Raw genomic sequence first — 20,868 nt, forward strand, 5'->3', positions numbered from 1 at the left:
TGGCAGTGTTGTCCTGTTTCAGAGTGTCACAACATTGCTGTTTACGGCAGAAGAACTGCTTTACGGTAGACTGCTGTTGTTGTGTGTTGTTACCGCGCTGGGAGGACGTTAATGAAACTGCCTAACAATAAACCCACATAAGAAACCAAGAACTCGCCCTCGATCATTCTACAGTTATGAGTCATTGGGCAGGCAAGCTGTTTATATTGTGGGAAAGCGGACGTGAGAACAGGCGGTCCCCACTCAGGTCCGCATTGAGCTGGAGGGGGCGTGGCCTACAGCTCCGGCTGAATACCGGGAGTTTGTCGGGAGAAAATTTCTGCCGGGAGGTTATCGGGAGAGGCGCTGAATACCGGGAGTCTCCCGCTAAAAACGGGAGGGTTGGCAAGTATGCTAATGCTTAAACCAAAAATAAACAAAAAGGTGAGTGCCCCTAAGAAAAAGGCATTGAAGCTTAGGGAACGCTACGCAGAACGAAACTAAAACTGAACTGGCTACAAAGTCAACAAAAACAGAATGCTGGACGACAGCAAAGACTTACTGTGGAGCAAAGACGGCGTCCACAATGTACATCCGAACATGACATGACAATCAACAATGTTTCCACAAAGAAGGATAAAAACAACTGAAATAATCTTGACTGCTGAAACAAAGTAGATGCGGGAAATATCGCTCAAAGGAAGACATGAAACTGCTACAGGAAAATACCAAAAAAAGAAAAAAATAGCCACCAAAATAGGAGCGCAAGACAAGAAGTAAAACACTACACACAGGAAAACAGCAAACAACTCCAAATAAGTCAGGGGGTGATGTGACAAGTGGTGACAGTACACTTACTTTGAGACAAGAGCTATAGTGATGCATGCTTGGTTATGGTTTAAAGTCATATCCAACAATTGCGACAACGACTTTTTACTGTCAACTCAGTTTCGTTTTTTAATGATTTCTGCTGGTGGTGTGCCTCCGGAAATTTTAAACGCAAAAAACGTGCCTTGGCTCAACAAAGGTTGAAAAACACTGGTCTAGAGCTCGGCAGAGTAACCGTGTAATACTCTTCCATATCAGCAGGTGGCAGCAGGTAGCTAATAGCTTTGTAGATGTCGGGAACGTGGTTTGTCGTGATCACAATATGCGGGAGGCAGCGTGCAGGTAAAAAAGGTATCTAAAGCTTAAACCAAAAATAAACAAAAGGCGAGTGCCGCTAAGAAAAGGCATTGGCTATGCAAAACGAAGCTAAAAACTGAACTGGCTACAAAGTAAACAAAAACAGAATGCTGGACGACAGCAAAGACTTACAGCGTGTGGAGCAGCAGACGGCGTCCACAAAGTACATCCGTACTTGACATGACAAAACACTACACACAGGAAAACAGCAAAAAAAACTCCAAATAGGTGGTGACAGTACACCTACTTTGAGAGAAGAGCTATAGTGATGCATGCTTGAAAAACAACTTTTGCGAGATCTCGCAAAACATCCATGTCCCTTTAGGGCAGACCTGGGCAAATTAAGGCCCGGGGGTTGCTTGCGGCCCGTTAAGCTTTTCAATATGACCCGCCGGACATTCCCAAATAATTTTTTTTAGATATTTAAGATGGAAACTGTATTTGCCATTATGATGTGCAGTGATGTTTTGAAATGACCGTAAGTATTGAACTATACAAAGTATTTCAATGGTTGGAATCTGCGATTTTGCATGATATACTAGTTACTATGGTAATCTAATTAGTTACTATGGTAATCTAAGTCACAGCAGCTCAGATGAGGCACCAAGCAGTGTGGGTGGGGAGCGTTTCCACAGAGTGTTTCCAGAACCAGCCTGAAATGCGGGTGTCAGGGACAGACGCAGAAGGAGATTTTCACAACAAAGTTCTAAAGCTTAGTGATATATCAGATAGTAAGTGGGTTTTGTTTACCCTTTACATTCATATTTGGCTGTTAGTTACATTTTTGTTGCGTTTTGCTTGATTGTAAAATATGTGGATGGAGAGGGGGTGTGACGTTTATATGTTGTCAATATTCAGTGTTTTATCGTTCATAGTTAATATTGTAAATCCCACATTCTTTATTTTCATGTACATTTCGGGTGTCTCATTCAGTAAAAAACTTTCAAATTCCATTCCGTTTTTAAGGCGGTCTGTCATAACATTTTTTAGCATTCAATCAGACATTATTGTGAGGTTTTGTATTAGTGTTCCTAAAAATCAGATATACCGGCCCCCAGACACTTTTTCTTCTCTAAATTTGGCCCCCCCGAGTCAAAATAATTGCCCAGGCCTGCTTTAGGGGCTCCGTAGTTTGCTTACTATGGTATATTATTTATTTATTATTTATTCGTTCACTGTTCTGTTACAGAGAACAAGGAAATTGGATAAAATTGCTACGGTATGAAAAAGGGGTAGGATTAAATAAGCTCTGCTTCTTCCTACTCCTTTTCGGACGTGCTGTAATGAAACGACTGGAATCGTGTGATGCATTGCATTGTATCGTATGCATGTTCCAAATAAACTGAAACCGAACTGAACCCAGTGGTTCTTGTTTTACAGCATGGCACTGGTCCGACAGCCATTTAGACATTATTTTAGGATGGTAGTTTTTGGTAGCTGGTTCTGAAACTCATTCCTGTGGTGTCAGATGACGTGACCTTATTCTTTTATGAAACTCTACCTCAGTGTTTTTCAACCTTTTTTGAGCCAAGGCACATTTTTTGCGTTGAAAAAATGCGGCGGAACACCACCAGCAGACATTATTAAAAAAACGAAACTCAGTTGACATTAAAAAGTCGTTGTCGCAATTGTTGGATGTGACTTTAAACCATAACCAAGCATGCATCACTATAGCTCTTGTCTCAAAGTAGGTGTACTGTCACCACCTGACTTATTGAGTTTTTTGCTGCTTTTCTGTATGTAGTGTTTTAGTTCTTGTCTAATGGCTTTTTCTCTTTTTTTGGTATTTCCCTGTAGCAGTTTCATGTCTTCCTTTGAGCAATTTGTTTTACCAATCAAGAACAGCTGTTGTTATCCTTCTTTGTGGGTACATTGTTGATTGTCATGTCATGTTCGGATGTACATTGTGGACGCTCTCTGCTCCGCAGTAAGTCTTTGCTGTCGTCCAGCATTCTGTTTTTGTTTACTTTGTAGCCAGTTCAGTTTTAGTTTCGTTCTGCATAGCCTTCAGTGCCTTTTCTTAGGGGCACTCACCTTTTGTTTATTTTTGGTTTAAGCATTAAATACCTTTTTACCTGCACACTGCGTCCCGCTGTATCCGACATCTACAAAGCAATTAGCTACCGGCTGCCACCTACTGATATGGAAGGGTATTACACGGTTACTCTGCCGAGCTCCCGACAGCACCGACACTCAACAACAACACATCATTTGCCGACTATAATTACTGGTTTGCAAAAAATATTTTTTACCCCAAATAGGTGAAATTAGATCATCTCCCACGGCACACCAGACTGTATCTCACAGTGGTTGAACAACACTGCTCTACCTCATCAGATATGCACAACATATTGGATTGCAGAGCCCTGCATGGCACTGGGAACATGATAAACCTCCTTGCTTCTAAACAACACGCATGCACTCACGCACACTCTGCGAGGTCCATATGTACAGTATGTGTGAGAGCAATGGAAGTACTAATAAGGGTTATGTAACAAAGTGCTCCATGTCATATTTTTTCTCATGCATAAAAGATACCAGAACAAGACTGAGGGGCTCTTTCTCACACACACTCTGGCAGATGCACAGTGCGCTGAATCAACTCCAAATTGCAGTCACTGAAAATGACAGCAATACCACGCAGGACATTTTAAGTCTAAAACATTGGTGAGGATGTTTATAATCACAGGCAATCATTTTATCAGCTGTATCCCAGAGGTCTAAAGAACACGACAATGTTGTGTTGTGATCTGCCAGGCACCAGTATTCCAAAATAGAAAAATCTTATATGATTTGTAGTGACAATGTCATTAGTCAGCTTTATGCCTATGGGTGAAACAGTTCTGACTAATGTTTAACACTACTGCCATGTCCTTTTTGTTGCAGAACTGGGTCGTGGTTGAGGCTCACTAACGACTGGAGCTGACGAATAAAGGTCCCAGACTAAGCCATGCTAAGATTTAAAATGCAGATGGAATACCTTAAATCAGGGGTGTCAAACGTAAGGCCCGCGAACAGGTTTTATCCGGCCGGCGGGATGAGATTGCTAAGTATAAAAATGAACCGACATTTTTGAATGAAAGAAACTGCTGTTCTAAATGTGTCCACTAGATGTCGCAATAGCAATTCTTTGTATCTTTGTAGATGATGCTACATATGTAAAAAAACCAAAAAAAACACATGATGTTAGTGCACCAGTCGAGGGAAATGAGCAAACTACATGAATAACTCATAGGATCCTGATGAGAGTGCGGAAATACGACCATATCACACCAATCCTCAAATCCCTTCACTGGCTTCCTGTTCCACTCAGGTTTCAATACAAAGTCTCCCTACTAACCCACCAGTGCCTCCATGGAAATGCCCCCTCTACCTCAAAGAATTACTCACCCCCAAATCCTCCACTCCGGACAGGCTAACCTCCTCCAACCTCCGAGGACAAAGCTACGAACAATGGGAGACCGGGCTTTCTGCTCCGCCGCTCTCAGTCTGTGGAACGCTCTCCCTGACCACATGAGGGCACCACAGACTGTGGATGTTTTTAAAAATGGCTTAAAAAGCCTTTTTTTTTTAGATATATGCATACAAGTTCTAGCTATTAGGCTGTTTTAGTTTTTATTTTTATTATCTTTTTATTTTTATTTTTTTTAATACACTGTAGCACTCTGAGGTTGTTTACTCAATGTAAAGTGCTTTTTACAAATACAATCTATTATTATTATTATTATTATTATTAGAGATGTCCGATAATATCGGCCTGCCGATATTATCGGCCGATAAATGCTTTAAAATGTAATATCGGAAATTATCGGTATCGTTTTTTTTATTATCGGTATCGGTTTATTTATATATATATATATATATATATATATATATATATATATATATATATATATATATATATATATATATATATATATATATATATATATATATATATATATATATATATTTTATTTTTTTATTTTTTTTACATTTTTTATTAAATCAACATAAAAAACACAAGATACACTTACAATTAGTACACCAACCCAAAAAACCTCCCTTCCCCATTTACACTCATTCACACAAAAGGGTTGCTTATTTCTGTTATTATAATTCTGGTTCCTACATTATATATCAATATATATCAATATAGTCTGCAAGGGATACAGTCCGTAAGCACACATGATTGTGCATGCTGCTGGTCCACTAATAGTACTAACCTTTAACACTTAATTTTACTCATTTTCATCAATTACTAGTTTCTATGTAACTGTTTTTATATTGTTTTACTTTCTTTTTTATTCAAGAAAATGTTTTTAATGTATTTATCTTATTTTATTTTATGAATTAAAAAAAAAAAGGAATTTATCTTCACCATACCTGGTTGTCCAAATTAGGCATAATAATGTGTTAATTCCACGACTGTATATATCGGTATCGGTTGATATCGGTATCGGTTGATATCGGTTTCGGTAATTAAGAGTTGGACAATATCGGAATATCGGATATCGGCAAAAAGCCATTATCGGACATCCCTATATATTATTAACATCCATGTTTCATCCATGTGGCCCCCGATCTAAAAATAGTTTGACACCCCTGCCTTAAATAAAGTAACTATTACTTATAATATACATGGTTTATGTTAAGTTAGTTCATTTTGTGACATGTCGTTTTGTAGCCTTGACAGTCACAACTGCGTCTACAAAGATTAACTGTTGATATCCTTATAGTCAAGTGACGTAAAACCGAATAATGAACTTGTGCAAAGTCTTTCTTTTTAATAATTGATTCACATACAGTCGGGGTCTAACGTTTACATAAACTTGTAAAGAATATAATGTCATGGATGTGTTGAGTTTCCAATCATTTCTACAACTCTTATTTTTGACTATGTATAACTTTCCTCCAGAAGGTCTTACCTTTGTCCATGTGATGTCAGATGAAACAAAAATTGAGCTGTTTGGCCACAATACCCAGCAATATGTTTGGAGAAGAAAAGGTGAGGCCTTTAATCCCAGGAACACCATTCCTACCGTCAAGCATGGTGGTGGTAGTATTATGCTCTGGGCCTGTTTTGCTGCCAATGGAACTGGTGCTTTACAGAGAGTAAATGGGACAATGAAAAAGGAGGATTACCTCCAAATTCTTCAGGACAACCTAAAATCATCAGCCCGGAGGTTGGGTCTTGGGCGCAGTTGCGTGTTCCAACAGGACAATGACCCCCAAACACACGTCAAAAGTGGTAAAGAATGGCTAAATCAGGCTGCAGTTAAGGTTTTTGAAGGGTCATAAATGATAAATGGGTTATACTTGTATAGCGCTTTTCTACCTTCAAGGTACTCAAAGCGCTTTGACACTATTTCCACATTCACCCATTCACACACACTGATGGCGGGAGCTGCCATGCAAGGCGCTAACCAGCAGCCATCAGGAGCAAGGGTGAAGTGTCTTGCCCAAGGACACAACGGACGTGAGTAGGATGGTAGAAGGTGGGGATTTACTACTTACGTATAAAATACTACACGGTTTAGCTCCAGCCTATCTGGCCGATTGTATTGTACCATATGTCCCGACAAGAAATCTGCGTTCAAAGAACTCCGGCTTATTAGTGATTCCCAGAGCCCAAAAAAAGTCTGCGGGCTATAGAGCGTTTTCTATTCGGGCTCCAGTACTCTGGAATGCCCTCCCGGTAACAGTTAGAGATGCTACCTCAGTAGAAGCATTTAAGTCCCATCTTAAAACTCATTTGTATAATCTAGCCTTTAAATAGACCCCCCTTTTTAGACCAGTTGATCTGCCGTTTCTTTTCTCCTCTCCTCTTCTCCCCTGTCCCTTGGGAGGGGGAGTTGCATAGGTCCGGTGGCCATGGATGAAGTGCTGGCTGTCCAGAGTCGGGACCACTAGCCTGTACATTGGTTGGGGACATCTCTGCGCTGCTGACCCCACTATGGACTGGACTCTCGCTGATGTGTTGGATCCACTGTGGACTGGACTTTCACAATATTATGTCAGACCCACTCGACATCCATTGCTTTCGGTCTCCCCTATAGGGGGGGGGGGGTTACCCACATATGCGGTCCTCTCCAAGGTTTCTCATAGTCATTCACCGACGTCCCACTGGGGTGAGTTGTTCCTTGCCCGTATGTGGGCTCTGTACCGAGGATGTCCTTGTGGCTTGTGCAGCCCTTTGAGACACTTGTGATTTAGGGCTATATAAATAAACATTGATTGATTGATTGATTGATTGATTGAACGCCAGTAACCAGCAACCAGCAACACTCCGATTGCTGGCAACTTCGCCACACTGACTTAAACGTGTGGACAATGCTGAAGAAACAAGTCCATGTCAGAAAACCAACACATTTAGCTGAACTGCAACAGTTTTGTCAAGAGGAGTGGTCAAAAATTCAAGCAGAAGCTTGTGGATGGCTACCAAAAGTGCCTTATTGCAGTGAAACTTGCCAAGGGACATGTAAGCAAATATTAACATTGCTGTATGTATACTTTTGACCCTGTACATTTTCAGTAGACCCATAATAAATTCATAAAAGAACCAAACTTCATGAAGTATGTGCTCCAATCACTCAATCACAAACAAATAAGAGTAGCAGAAATGATTGTAAACTCAAGACAGCCATGACATGATGTTCTTTACAAGTGTATGTCACCTTTTGACCACGACTGTACATACAGAACACTCACCAGAGCTGATATAGCGTGTATACGTCTGTGCATGCATGACAGGATACATTTGTTTACGCATACAGAAAAGATAATTCCTCCCCAGGTCATACACTGTATGTTGTGATAGGACATCAAAGACCAAGATGGGCTTGGGGCATCTGATAGACTGACCTTGGGCAGAGAAGTCCTGGAGCCTGAGCTCTGTGTTGTCATCGTGAGGACAGTAGTGATACCCAGAGCTACTCTCGCCGGGGCCGCATCCATGTTAATCCAGAAGGAGACCCAGGACAAAATGACAATCAGCAGCGATGGGATGTACATCTGGATCAGGTAGTAACCCATCTGACGCTCCAAATGGAACCGCACTTCAATACAAGTAAATTTACCTGCAATAAACACAACACATTCTGATTAGAGTTTTGGTTTGTCTGATTCATATTTAAAAAAACAAACAAAAAAACACTAGGTTGTTGTGGACGTTGCTTCCTCGCAGTCCCACTGTCAGACACAGGTTTTAACAAGGTTTTAATAATCATATGTTTTAACAAAGTTTTCTCTCCAGCGGGGCGCGACTTTTCAGCCACGTCCGTATCCTCTCTCCCCTCCTGCTCCCGGCCGCTTACTGTTAAAGACAACAGATGATTGGATGAACACGTACCACCTGTGAAATCTAATCAGCTGCCAGCTGTGTCTCGCCGTCAGCCCTGCCACGCCCCCCGTCTTATGGTGCTCTGTCCTCAGCACCATGGACAGAGGCGGTGACCTTTGCTCCTGCAGGCAGCGCTGGCCACACCTCCCTCCACAATTGTGTTTTAACTTTGATTTATTTATCTGATTTAGATAAAAAAAATGAAAATACACTGTTGGGACTGGTTATTTTATAATCAGACCAAAAGTTGCCCAAATACTCACAATTAATTTGGATAAAGACTCCCCCGGATTTGACAGCATTTGTAACACATTGTGTGATGGACCTCTTGAAGCAATACTACTTAAAGTTAAAGTGTTATTATTTAAGAAAAAATGATTTTAACAGAAATGTAATGATATTGCTCACATTAAATCAAACACACAATCATTTAGTCAGCCATTGAGGGAATGATTTATTAAAGGTTTGTGTGTACTAAAACATGTGCAAACCTGATCGCATACGCAAACATGATCTTGCCCTGATGTGGGATCTGAGCCGAGCATGTCGTTGTAGCTTGTGCAGCCCTTTGAGACACTCGTGATTTAGCGCTATACAAGTAAACTTTGATTGATTGATTGGTTGACACTAAAAATGTGCAAAGTGGATTGCGTCTGTTAAGTGAGCAGAATAAATGCAATCAATTTTGCGTCTGTCTTCGTTAATGTGCAAAATATATGCTGATCATCAAAACGGCCACAATAAAGGAAGGAAAAGATGCAAATATAATTATTGAGCACGTGCAATGTGATTTATCAACACTCATCACCCTTTTGCGAGCACTATTTTGCGTTTTTACAGGGTTTCGACAGGTACCAGCAGTTCTAATTTAATGCTTTTTAATTCAAGTTAAAGTACCACTGATAGCCCCACACACACTAGGTGTGGTGAAATTACCCTCTGCATTTGACCCATCCCCTTGTTTCAGCCCCTGGGAGGTGAGGGGAGCAGTGAACAGCAGCGGTGGCCACGCTCGGGAATCATTTTGGTGATTCAACCCCCAATTCCAACCCTTGACGCTGAGTTTCAGTCTTTGGTATGACTCACGACCTACCGATCTCAGGGCGGACACTCTAACCACAAGGCCAGTGAGCAGGCTTGGTCAATACCATGCATATTTATGTGTCCGACTGCATTATTTATTTTTAAACAATGTAATTAATGAATGCCATGTGTAACTTTATTCTTCAAAATCGGTTTAGTTTGAATACGGTTCACTACATTCAACCCCAAATTAACTTCATGGCTGACTGAAACGGTTTGTACCATATACCTCTTTCGAATATTGACAAATAGAGTCATATGTACGATGTACACTTCTCATAAGATGTGAATCTGTTTATTTGTTCATTTTCTTTTTTCATTTTAAACCAACAAACACACCAAAATGGATGATTGTTCTATCATTACATACAAACTAGAGATGTCCGATAATATCCGGCTGCCGATATTATCGGCCGATAAATGCTTTAAAATGTAATATCGGAAATGATCAGTATCGGTTTCAAAAAGTTAAATTTATGACTTTTTAAAACACCGCTGTATGGAGTGGTAAACGGACGTAGCGAGAAGTACAGAGCGCCAATAAACTTTAAAGGCACTGCCTTTGCGTGCCGGCCCAATCACATAATATCTACGGCTTTTCACACACACAAGTGAATGCAACGCATACTTGGTCAACAGCCATACAGGTCACACTGAGGGTGGCCGTATAAACAACTTTAACACTGTTACAAATATGTGCCACACTGTGAACCCACACCAAACAAGAATGACAAACACATTTCGGGAGAACATCCGCACCGTAACACAACAGAACAAATACCCAGAATCCCTTGCAGCACCAACTCTTCCGGGACGCTACGATAACATTTACGGCTTTTGGAGCTCAGTGCACAACTGCACACACGACGAGAAGGAGACGAAGCAGAAGAACGAAGAAGAGACATGGCGACGACGAGTAAGAAGAAGAACTACGCTTGCAAGTTCTAAAATGATTGGAAAAAATAATTTCATTTCATCCAGCAAAGCTTGAAGGGGAAGGGGTATGCTGCCTGCACCTCAACCCCGCCCCTGCAACCACACCCCCCCCATCTCCCAAATTCGGAGGCTCAAGGTTGGGTAAAAGTTGAGAGACAATCTGCAACGAACGCATCGTCCTAGCCCGGCTAATGTCCATCCACCGTGAGGAGCCACTTTTAAGTTACTAATACTTGCCTCCGTGGCAGCAAATCAACTATGTATCTTACAAGTATCACTATCATGGTGGTTAGGGTCGGTTAATATATTTTTTTATTCCACTCGCAAAGATGGAAAAAAAAATATTTTTCAATATCCCTGAAGAGTTCTATTTTCCGACAGTCTGTAAATGTTTCATGACTGGTGATTGAATGAGCATGGGGAAGACGAGGACATGGGAGAGTGAGAGCATGCTTGAAGAGAGACTGCTGCTGCTGCAGATGTTTGTTTAGCATGGTTGTTCATCCTAATAAAGTGATTGCTGATTGACCCCCCACCTTGTCATGCCAGTGTTTCCCACACATTCATTTATTTGTGGCAGCCCGCCACGAAAGAATTACGTCCGCCACAAATACATTTTTATTTTTTTTGTGTCCTGTCCAGCTTCTCAGGCAAATCATATAGTTGATGTAGATGCCCATATAGGCTGTTCAGATGTACTTTACAAAAGAGAAGTGTAGGATACTTCTCTTGTTGCCTTATTTGTATTTGACCACTACTGTTTTCTGTTTATTTGTTACTGACTGTGGCAGGACACCTCTGCCTCTGTTTCACTTTATGTTGCTGGTAAATAATATGGTTGTAGTAGTAGGCTAAAGTTAAATTATTTAGTATGCACTAATTAAAGGGGCAGAGCTTTAAGAGACATTTTAGCTTTTATATTTTATAAGATATATTTACTGTAAGAACCACAATTAATAAATATATTTCAGTGAATAACTTATTGTTCAAATCTGTATATAAGTATGTACATAAAGTGTTGTAATTATATTGTAAAATGGATGGATGGATGGATGGGCGTTTAAAACAAAACTGTTATTATTAATTAGTAAGTATACATTTTTTTAGCCTTTTTAGAGAAAATCATATCATTGTAGTAAATTATGCAAATTACTCGATGATGTCATGGTGACCACGCCCATAGCCACGCCCCCACCGCCACAGGTATCTTGGCAGTTTATGGGAAACACTGCATGCTTATACTATCCGGGCAAAAGGTACTATTCTTCTGTTGTGCACAAATGCAAAAGACAGAGATAGTGCCTGCAACGGACTTTACGGATATATATTCATGAATTCCCAATGCTTCTTCAGGTTTATATGCGGTTATAGTGTATATATATTTTCTCATTCTGTTTTGCACACTCTTGGAGTCAACATGTGCATAGTCATGTACATAGTGTCATGTATATATTTTTGTATATATTAGTGGAGGGGGGCGTGGCCTGCGGACCTGCAGCGAAGCGGGGTGTGCCAGGACCGGCTGCGAGATCAGCGACAGGTGCGTAGATGGCCCACCTGGGCCTGCCTGTCTAATCACCTGTGGCTCTGTTAAAAGGCAGCAGCCGGGGAGGAGAGAGGAGTTGGAGCACGAGCAAAACAGACAATCACGAACCTAGTGATGGGTCCGGCAACACAGATGCATCGGCGCATGCGTCGAGCTCATAGAGCGATACCCTGTGTCGGTGCGCGTACCGCTTTTAGAAAGTCACGTGACCGATCATGAGCTGCTTTGGTCACGCGACCGATACGCGAACTGTATCGCACTGACGCCTCCTCTGTGCCCTGTGAGCAACGTTCCCTCTAAGGTGCGCGCCTGCGCAATTGCGCACTGCTCAAGCGTCCTCCGCGCACAGCAAATATATGCCGCGCACCAAATCAAACCCATCTGAATTCTAAACAAAATAAACACATTTATTCTGTGGAATTTTGAAATGCAACTTTGAGTGACAGTGACAACAAGCGGCCCTAACGGTGTTTGTCAACAACACGCATACCACTAAGACACTGGTGCGTTTATGGCCACACAAAAAGTCGGACAACTCAAACACCACACAAAGTTACACTATGACTCCTCAGTCATACGTGTGCTTATTTTTCTGTCATTTATTATTAATGTTGATTTATTGATATTAATCATGGAATGCTGTTACTAGAGAAAGTTACAGGAATGACGGCGTGGCAAAGTTGGTAGAGTGGCCGTGCCAGCAATCGGAGGGTTGCTGGTTACTGGGGTTCAATCCCCATTTTCTACCATCGTAGTCACGATACATGTTCACATTATTTATTGACTGTATCTAAAAAAGATAAAAATATATTTTTATTTAAATGAAGATATGAAATAATCCTAAATGAAATACAATGACTTGGTTTATATTATTGTATATACTAGGTCATAAAATCAGTGTCAGTTGAGTCGGTCCATAGGTTGCCTGTAGGGATTTTTAATGTCCAGCAGATGTCAGTATTTAGTGACACAGTATCGACACAGTATCAATACAGTTTTGCAAAGTGTCGAAACGCTTCATGACGCCTCATCAACCCATCACTACACGAACCAATTGCTGAAAAGCAAGACTATCTATTGAAAAATAAACAGTATTGTAAACCTGGACGAGACTGTCATGTCAGTGCTTGGTGGTCCGAAGAACCCGGAGGTGAGAAACCTCTACAATATTGTTTTTCAAATCACCCGACATGTATACTGTGTATATGTACATCATTTATCAATTTTTTTTACGTAATTTTTTATACACCGTATTTTTCGGACTATAAGTCGCAGTTTATTTTTCATAGTTTGGCCGGGGGTGCGACTTATACTCGGGAGCGACTTATGTGTGAAGTTATTAACACATTAGCGTAAAATATCAAATAATATTATTTAGCTCATTCACGTAAGAGACTAGACGTATACGATTTCATGGGATTTAGCGATTAGGAGTGACAGATTGTTTGGTAAACGTATAGCATGTTGTATATGTTATAGTTATTTGAATGACTCTTACCATAATATGTTACGTTAACATACCAGGCACGTTCTCAGTTGGTTATTTATGCCTCATATAACGTACACTTATTCAGCCTGTTGTTCACTATTCTTTATTTATTTTAAATTGCCTTTCAAATGTCTATTCTTGGTGTGGGCTTTTATCAAATACATTTCCCCAAAAAATGCGACTTATAGTCCAGTGCGACTTATATATGTTTTTTTCCTTCTTTATCATGCATTTTCGGCAGGTGCGACTTATACTCCGGTGCGACTTATACTACGAAAAATACGGTACATGTTACAGGTTATATATGTTTTATTATTGAATGTACCAAATGTGATGAGTGTTTAATGGACCACAATGGAAACAAGCCGTTTGGCTTTTTGTGCCGTCCATTTGCCTTTTTAAAGCATTACATGGATTCAATTCTTTAAAGATGTCAATAAACTTCTCAATTAATCAATCAATCAATCTTGCTGTCATTTTAACTCTGTTAGGTGTCTTTGGTCTTTGTAATCTGAAGTTAACTGAACCATATCAAAGCAAGACCACTCCATGGCATTTTTGGTTCACTTGTTTGGTGTGCACTAGGATTTGGATACCGGTTGAGTCATTTACATTTTTTTTTTTGTAAAGTGCTTCTAAAACATATTAATCCCCACTGTTTCATGTTTTTATCATTTTCAATATAATTTGGCATTTTTGATAAGAACACAACTCTCATGTCAAAGTGAAATCAGATTTTACAGATATGTGTCAATTAACTAAAATATATAAGGTCAAGTAAATAAAAAAGTACCCATGATTGTCACACACACACTAGGTGTGGCAAAACTATTCTCTGCATTTGGCCCATCACCCTTGATCACCCCCCTGGGAGGTGAGGGGAGCAGTGAGCAGCAGTGGTGGCCGCGCCCAGGAGTCATTTTTGGTGATTTAACCCCCAATTCCAACCCTTGATTCTGAGTGCCAAGCAGGGAGGTAATGGGTCCCATTTTTATAGTCTTTGGTATGACTCGGCCGGGGTTTGAACTCCAGACCTACACTCTTATGACAGCATATACACTACCGTTCAAAAGTTTGGGGTCACCCAAACAATTTTGTGGAATAGCCTTCATTCCTAAGAACAAGAATAGACTGTCGGTTTTCAGATGAAAGTTCTCTTTTTCTGGCCATTTTGAGCGTTTAATTGACCCCACAAATGTGATGCTCCAGAAACTCAATCTGCTCAAAGGAAGGTCAGTTTTGTAGCTTCTGTAACGAGCTAAACTGTTTTCAGATGTGTGAACATGATTGCACAAGGGTTTTCTAATCATCAATTAGCCTTCTGAGCCAATGAGCAAACACATTGTACCATTAGAACACTGGAGTGATAGTTGCTGGAAATGGGCCACTATACACCTATGTAGATATTGCACCAAAAACCAGACATTTGCAGCTAGAATAGTCATTTACCACATTAGCAATGTATAGAGTGTATTTCTTTAGAGTTAAGACTAGTTTAAAGTTGTCTTCATTGAAAAGTACAGTGCTTTTCTTTCAAAAATAAGGACATTTCAATGTGACCCCAAACTTTTGAACGGTAGTGTATATTCACTCCATTCAGGTTAGCATGAAGCAAATGTACTTTTGCCTGCAGTCACAGCACAAAGTTTGTGTGGATATGTCTTCTGTCGAAGAATCCATGCAATGGTTGCAGTGTTAATTTCACGGACTTATCATTTTCATCATCGTTATTGTCAAACAGGATAAATAATCCGAACAGATGCATGTTGACAAAAACTATGACAAAATAACTGACAACTTTGTCATTGGAAAAAAAAAAGAAGCAATTTAGGAATATATCCAGTCACAGCTATTTTGTCTGCGTGTGATAGAGGGGGTATGAACAAGTTAGGGAGGAGATTTAATCAGAACTACTGTCTTTGCAAGGTAAAGATTATTTACAACTAGATGAGGCAATTACTGCATGCTCCAATGCTGAAGTTGAACTGAAATCCTGGCATTTTTTTTATCATTGTTGAAGGAGAGCACACAATTCCCAAAACATGCTGAATATCTTGAAGTTGGAACCGTTTGAATCAGATGAAAAATGTGGGAGTTGTGGAACTCAGTGGCCTAGTGGTGAGAGTGTCCGCCCTGAGATCGGTAGGTTGTGAGTTTAAACCCCAACCGAGTCATACCAAAGACTATAAAAATGGGACCCATTACCTCCCTGCTTGGCACTCAACATCAAGGGTTGGAATTAGGGGGTTAAATCACCAAAAATGATTCCCGGGCGCGGCCACCGCTGCTGCTCACTGCTCCCCTCACCTCCCAGGGGGGTGATCAAGGGTGATGGGTCAAAAAGGACAATAATTTCGCCACACCTAGTGTGTGTGTGACAATCATTGGTACTTTAACTTTTTAACTTTAATTTTGAAAAAATGTCCCATTGATTTCAATGGGAATTTCCCAAAAATGTGGGAATTTCGGGAAAAGCAGGAATTTTTTAAGAAAACGGTAAAAAACTTGAATGGTCTGAATGAGTTGAAATGGTTGATGTTGGAATTTTCTTAAATCGGTCGAGAAATGTCAAAGTAGTAAAATGTTGAATTGAGAAATGGTATTATGGAATATCTGGCATTTCGAGAAAACCAGGAATTATTCCAGTTCAGAAAACAACTTTGAGGAATTTTTCGACGGTAGAACGGTTGGAATGCGTTGAAAAATGTGGTAGTAGTCGTCGCCAGAAAAAAGGGTGGAAATAGGGCTTTGGAAGACCAGTTTGAATCAGATGAAAAATGTGGGAGTTGTGGAACTTTGAAAAAATGTCCCATTGATTTCAATGGGAATTTCCAAAAAATTTGGGAATATCGGGAAAAGCGGGAAGTATTTTTGAAAATGGTAAAAAACTTTAATGCCCTTTGAGACACTTGTGATTTAGGGCTATATAAATAAACATTGATTGATTGATTGATTGATTGATAATGGTCTGAATGAGTTGAAATGGTTGATGTTGGAATTTTTTTAATCGGTCGAAAAATGTTGAAGTAGTAAAATGTTGAATTGAGAAATGGTATTACGGAATTTCTGGCATTTCAGGAAAACCGGGAATTATTCCAGTTAAAAAAACAACTTCGTTTTTTGTCCCGATTAAGAGGAATGTTTCGACGGTAGAACGGTTGGAATGCGTTGAAAAATGTGTGAGTAGTCGTCGCCAGAAAAAAGGGTGGAAATAGGGCTTTGGAAAACCAGGTTGAATCAGATGAAAAATGTGGGAGTTGTGGAACTTTGAAAAAATGTCCCATTGATTTCAATGGGAATTTCCCCAAAATTTGGGAATTTCGGGAAAAGTGTGAATTATTTTTGAAAATGGTAAAAAACTTGAATGGTCTGAATGAGTTGAAATGGTTGATGTTGGATTTTTTGAAATCGGTCAAGAGATGTTGAAGTAGTAACATGTTGAATTGAGAAATGGTATTACGGAATTCCTGACATTTCGGGAAAACCGGGAATTATTCCAGTTCAGAAAACAACTTAGTTTTTTGTCCCGATTAAGAGGAATGTTTTGACGGTGGAACGGTTGGGATGCGTTGAAAAATGTGGGAGGAGTAGTCGCCAGAAAAAAGGGTGGAAATAGGGCTTTGGAAAACCAGGTTGAATCAGATGAAAAATGTGGGAGTTGTGGAACTTTGAAAAAATGTCCCATTGATTTCAATGGGAATTTCCCGAAAATTTGGGAATTTCGGGAAGAGCTGGAATTATTTTTGAAAATGGTAAAAAACTTGAATGGTCTGAATGAGTTGAAATGGTTGATGTTGGATTTTTTGAAATCGGTCGAGAAAAGTTGAAGTAGTAAAATGTTGAATTGAGAAATGACATTACGGAATTCCTGGCATTTCGGGAAAACCGGGAATTATTCCAGTTCAGAAAACAACTTAGTTTTTTGTCCCGATTAAGAGGAATGTTTTGACGGTAGAACGGTTGGAATGCGTTGAAAAATGTGGGAGGAGTAGTCGCCAGAAAAAAGGGTGGAAATAGGGCTCTGGAAAACCAGGTTGAATCAGATGAAAAATGTGGGAGTTGTGGAACTTTGAAAAAATGTCCCATTGATTTCAATGGGAATTTCCCGAAAATTTGGGAATTTCGGGAAAAGCGGGAATTATTTTTGAAAATGGTAAAAAACTTGAATGGTCTGAATGAGTTGAAATGGTTGATGTTGGAATTTTTTTAATCGGTCGAGAAATGTTGAATAGTAAAATGTTGAATTGAGAAATGGTATTACGGAATTCCTGGCATTTCGGGAAAACCGGGAATTATTCCAGTTCAAAAAACAACTTTGTTTTTTGTCCTGATTAAGAGGAATGTTTTGACGGTGGAACGGTTGGAATGCGTTGAAAAATGTGGGAGGAGTAGTCGCCAGAAAAAAGGGTGGAAATAGGGCTCTGGAAAACCAGGTTGAATCAGATGAAAAATGTGGGAGTTGTGGAACTTTGAAAAAATGTCCCAATGATTTAAATGGGAATTTCCAAAAAATTTGGGAATTTCGGGAAAAGCAGGAATTTTTTTTGAAAAAGGTAAAAAACTTGATTAGTCTGAACGAGTTGAAATGGTTGATGTTGGAATTTTTTTAATCGGTCGAGAAATGTTGGAGTAGTAAAACGTTGAATTGAGAAATGGTATTACGGGATTCCTGGCATTTCGGGAAAACCGGGAATTATTCCAGTTCAACTTAGTTTTTTGTCCCGATTAAGAGGAATGTTTTGACGGTAGAACGGTTGGGATGCGTTGAAAAATGTGGGAGGAGTCGTCGCCAGAAAAAAGGGTGGAAATAGGGCTATGGAAAACCAGGTTGAATCAGATGAAAAATGTGGGAGTTGTGGAACTTTGAAAAAATGTCCCATTGATTTCAATGGGAATTTCCCACAATTTGGGAATTTCGGGAAAAGCAGGACATTTTTTTGAAAATGGTAAAAAACTTGAATGGTCTGAATGAGTTGAAATGGTTGATGTTGGATTTTTTGAAATCGGTCAAGAGATGTTGAAGTAGTAAAATGTTGAATTGAGAAATGGTATTACGGAATTCCTGGCATTTCGGGAAAACCGGGAATTATTCCAGTTAAAAAAAACAACTTAGTTTTTTGTCCCGATTAAGAGGAATGTTTCGACGGTAGAACAGTTGGAATGCGTTGAAAATGTGGGAGGAGTAGTCGCCAGAAAAAAGGGTGGAAATAGGGCTTTGGAAAACCAGGGATTCTGGAAAATCCTTGAATTTTTTTGAACTTGGAAAAAAGGTAGTTGGAATTTTCAGGATGGTGGAATGTGTTGAAGGTGGAATGGTTTGAATCGGTTGAAAAATGTGGAAATGGTGAGAAGTTTGAAAAAATGGCCAATTCATTTTGAATGAGAAAAATGTCCCATAAAACCTGGAATTCTGGGAAATCTGGGAATTTGTCAGTTTGAAGTTGGAACGGTTTGAATCGGGTGAGAAATGTGAGAGGTAGAGCGTGCCAAAATCTGGAGAAGAAGAAGAATAACTCACCGGGGTGAGTTTTTCCTTGCCCTTATGTGGGCTTTGTACCGAGGATGTCGTTGTGGCTTGTGCAGCCCTTTGAGACACTTGTGATTTAGGGCTATATAAATAAACATTGATTGATTGATTGATTGATTGAGTTGAATAAATAGATGCATTTTGGTGTAGATAATTGTGTGAATGCTTTGGAGCATTCACACAATTATCATTTATTTCTATAACCATCCGTAATAACAAGTTACACACTGTTGAAGTAGTAAAATGTTGAATTGGGAAATGGCATTACGGGATTCCTGGCATTTCGGGAAAACTGGGAATTATTCCAGTTCAGAAAACAACTTTGTTTTTTGTCCCGATTAAGAGGAATGTTTTGACGGTAGAACGGTTGGAATGCGTTGAAAAATGTGGGAGGAGTAGTCGCCAGAAAAAAGGGTGGAAATAGGGCTCTGGAAAACCAGGGATTCTGGAAAATCCTTGAATTTTTTTGAACTTGGAAAAAAGGTACCGTAATTTTAGGACTATAAGCCGCACCTGACTATAAGCCGCACCAGCTATATTTAGGGGAAAATACAAATTGCTCCATATATAAGCCGCACCCGACTATAAGCCGCAGGGTTTTGATGTGTAATTACCATAGTATATAGGGGTTCCTGCTACCACGGAGGGGATTTATCGGGACAGAGATGACTGTTTGGGAACGCAAAGCCTCCCATTTATTAACTATAAATCTTTCAATCATTCAATCAAACTTTCACATCTTTGACATGGCGAACAGCATTCGTGCAGAGTACAAATAATACAACGGTGCAAAGTAATACAAAGTGCTCGCCTGTACGTTATCAAAATAACCAGCCTACCGGTATATGAAAAGTCAGTCTTTAATCATTGTGTCATCGTCTTCCTCCTGCGTACTAAAACCACCGAAATCCTCTTCGTCGGTGTCGGAGAAGAACAGGCAGCATATAAGCCGCACCGTTGTATAAGCCGCAGGGACCAGAACGAGGGGAAAAAGTTTGATTGATTGAGACTTTTATTAGTAGGTTGCACAGTGAAGTACATATTCCGTACAATTGACCACTAAATGGTAACACCCGAATAAGTTTTTCAACTTGTTTAAGTCGGGGTCCACTTAAATTGATTCATGATACAGATATATAATATCATATATACTATCATCATAATACAGTCATCACACAAGATAATCACATTGAATTATTTACATTATTTACAATCAGGGGTGTGGAGGGGGGGGGGGGGGGAGGATATGGACATCAAGTAGTGGACATAGAGAGAGAGAGAGAGAGAGAGAGAGAGAGAGAGAGAGAGAGAGAGAGAGAGAGAGAGAGAGAGAGAGAGAGAGAGATCAGAAGGCATAAGAAAAAGAAAAAGTATCTGCATTTGATTGTTTACATTTGATTATTAGCAATCCGGGGAGGGTGTTAGTTTAGGGTTGTAGCTGCCTGGAGGTGAACTTTTATTGCGGTTTTGAAGGAGGATAGAGATGCCCTTTCTTTTATACCTGTTGGGAGCGCATTCCACATTGATGTGGCATAGAAAGAGAATGAGTTAAGACCTTTGTTAGTTCGGAATCTGGGTTTAACGTGGTTAGTGGAGCACCCCCTGGTGTTGTGGTTATGGCGGTCATTTACGTTAAGGAAGTAGTTTGACATGTACTTCGGTATCAGGGAGGTGTAGCGGATTTTATAGACTAGGCTCAGTGCAAGTTGTTTAACTCTGTCCTCCACCTTGAGCCAGCCCACTTGGAGTGAGTTGGGATCTGAAGTGAAGTAGCGGCTTATAGTCCGGAAATTACAGTAGTT

At 40.0% G+C, this 20,868-nt stretch overlaps 1 protein-coding gene across 3 annotated transcripts in view; it reads right to left on the reverse strand.

The window, feature by feature from the left end:
• glra3 (glycine receptor, alpha 3) overlaps positions 1 to 20,868 on the reverse strand; it is a 128,490-nt gene that overhangs the window by 18,538 nt on the left and 89,084 nt on the right. For all 3 annotated transcript variants that reach the window (XM_062027208.1, XM_062027207.1, XM_062027210.1), the window contains exon 7: positions 8,008 to 8,222. In XM_062027208.1, coding sequence (XP_061883192.1) covers positions 8,008 to 8,222 — 215 coding nt within the window. The remainder of the gene's footprint in view (positions 1 to 8,007; positions 8,223 to 20,868) is intronic.

The sequence above is a fragment of the Entelurus aequoreus genome, linkage group LG18 (genome assembly GCF_033978785.1).
Source record: "Entelurus aequoreus isolate RoL-2023_Sb linkage group LG18, RoL_Eaeq_v1.1, whole genome shotgun sequence".
NCBI lineage: Eukaryota > Metazoa > Chordata > Actinopteri > Syngnathiformes > Syngnathidae > Entelurus > Entelurus aequoreus.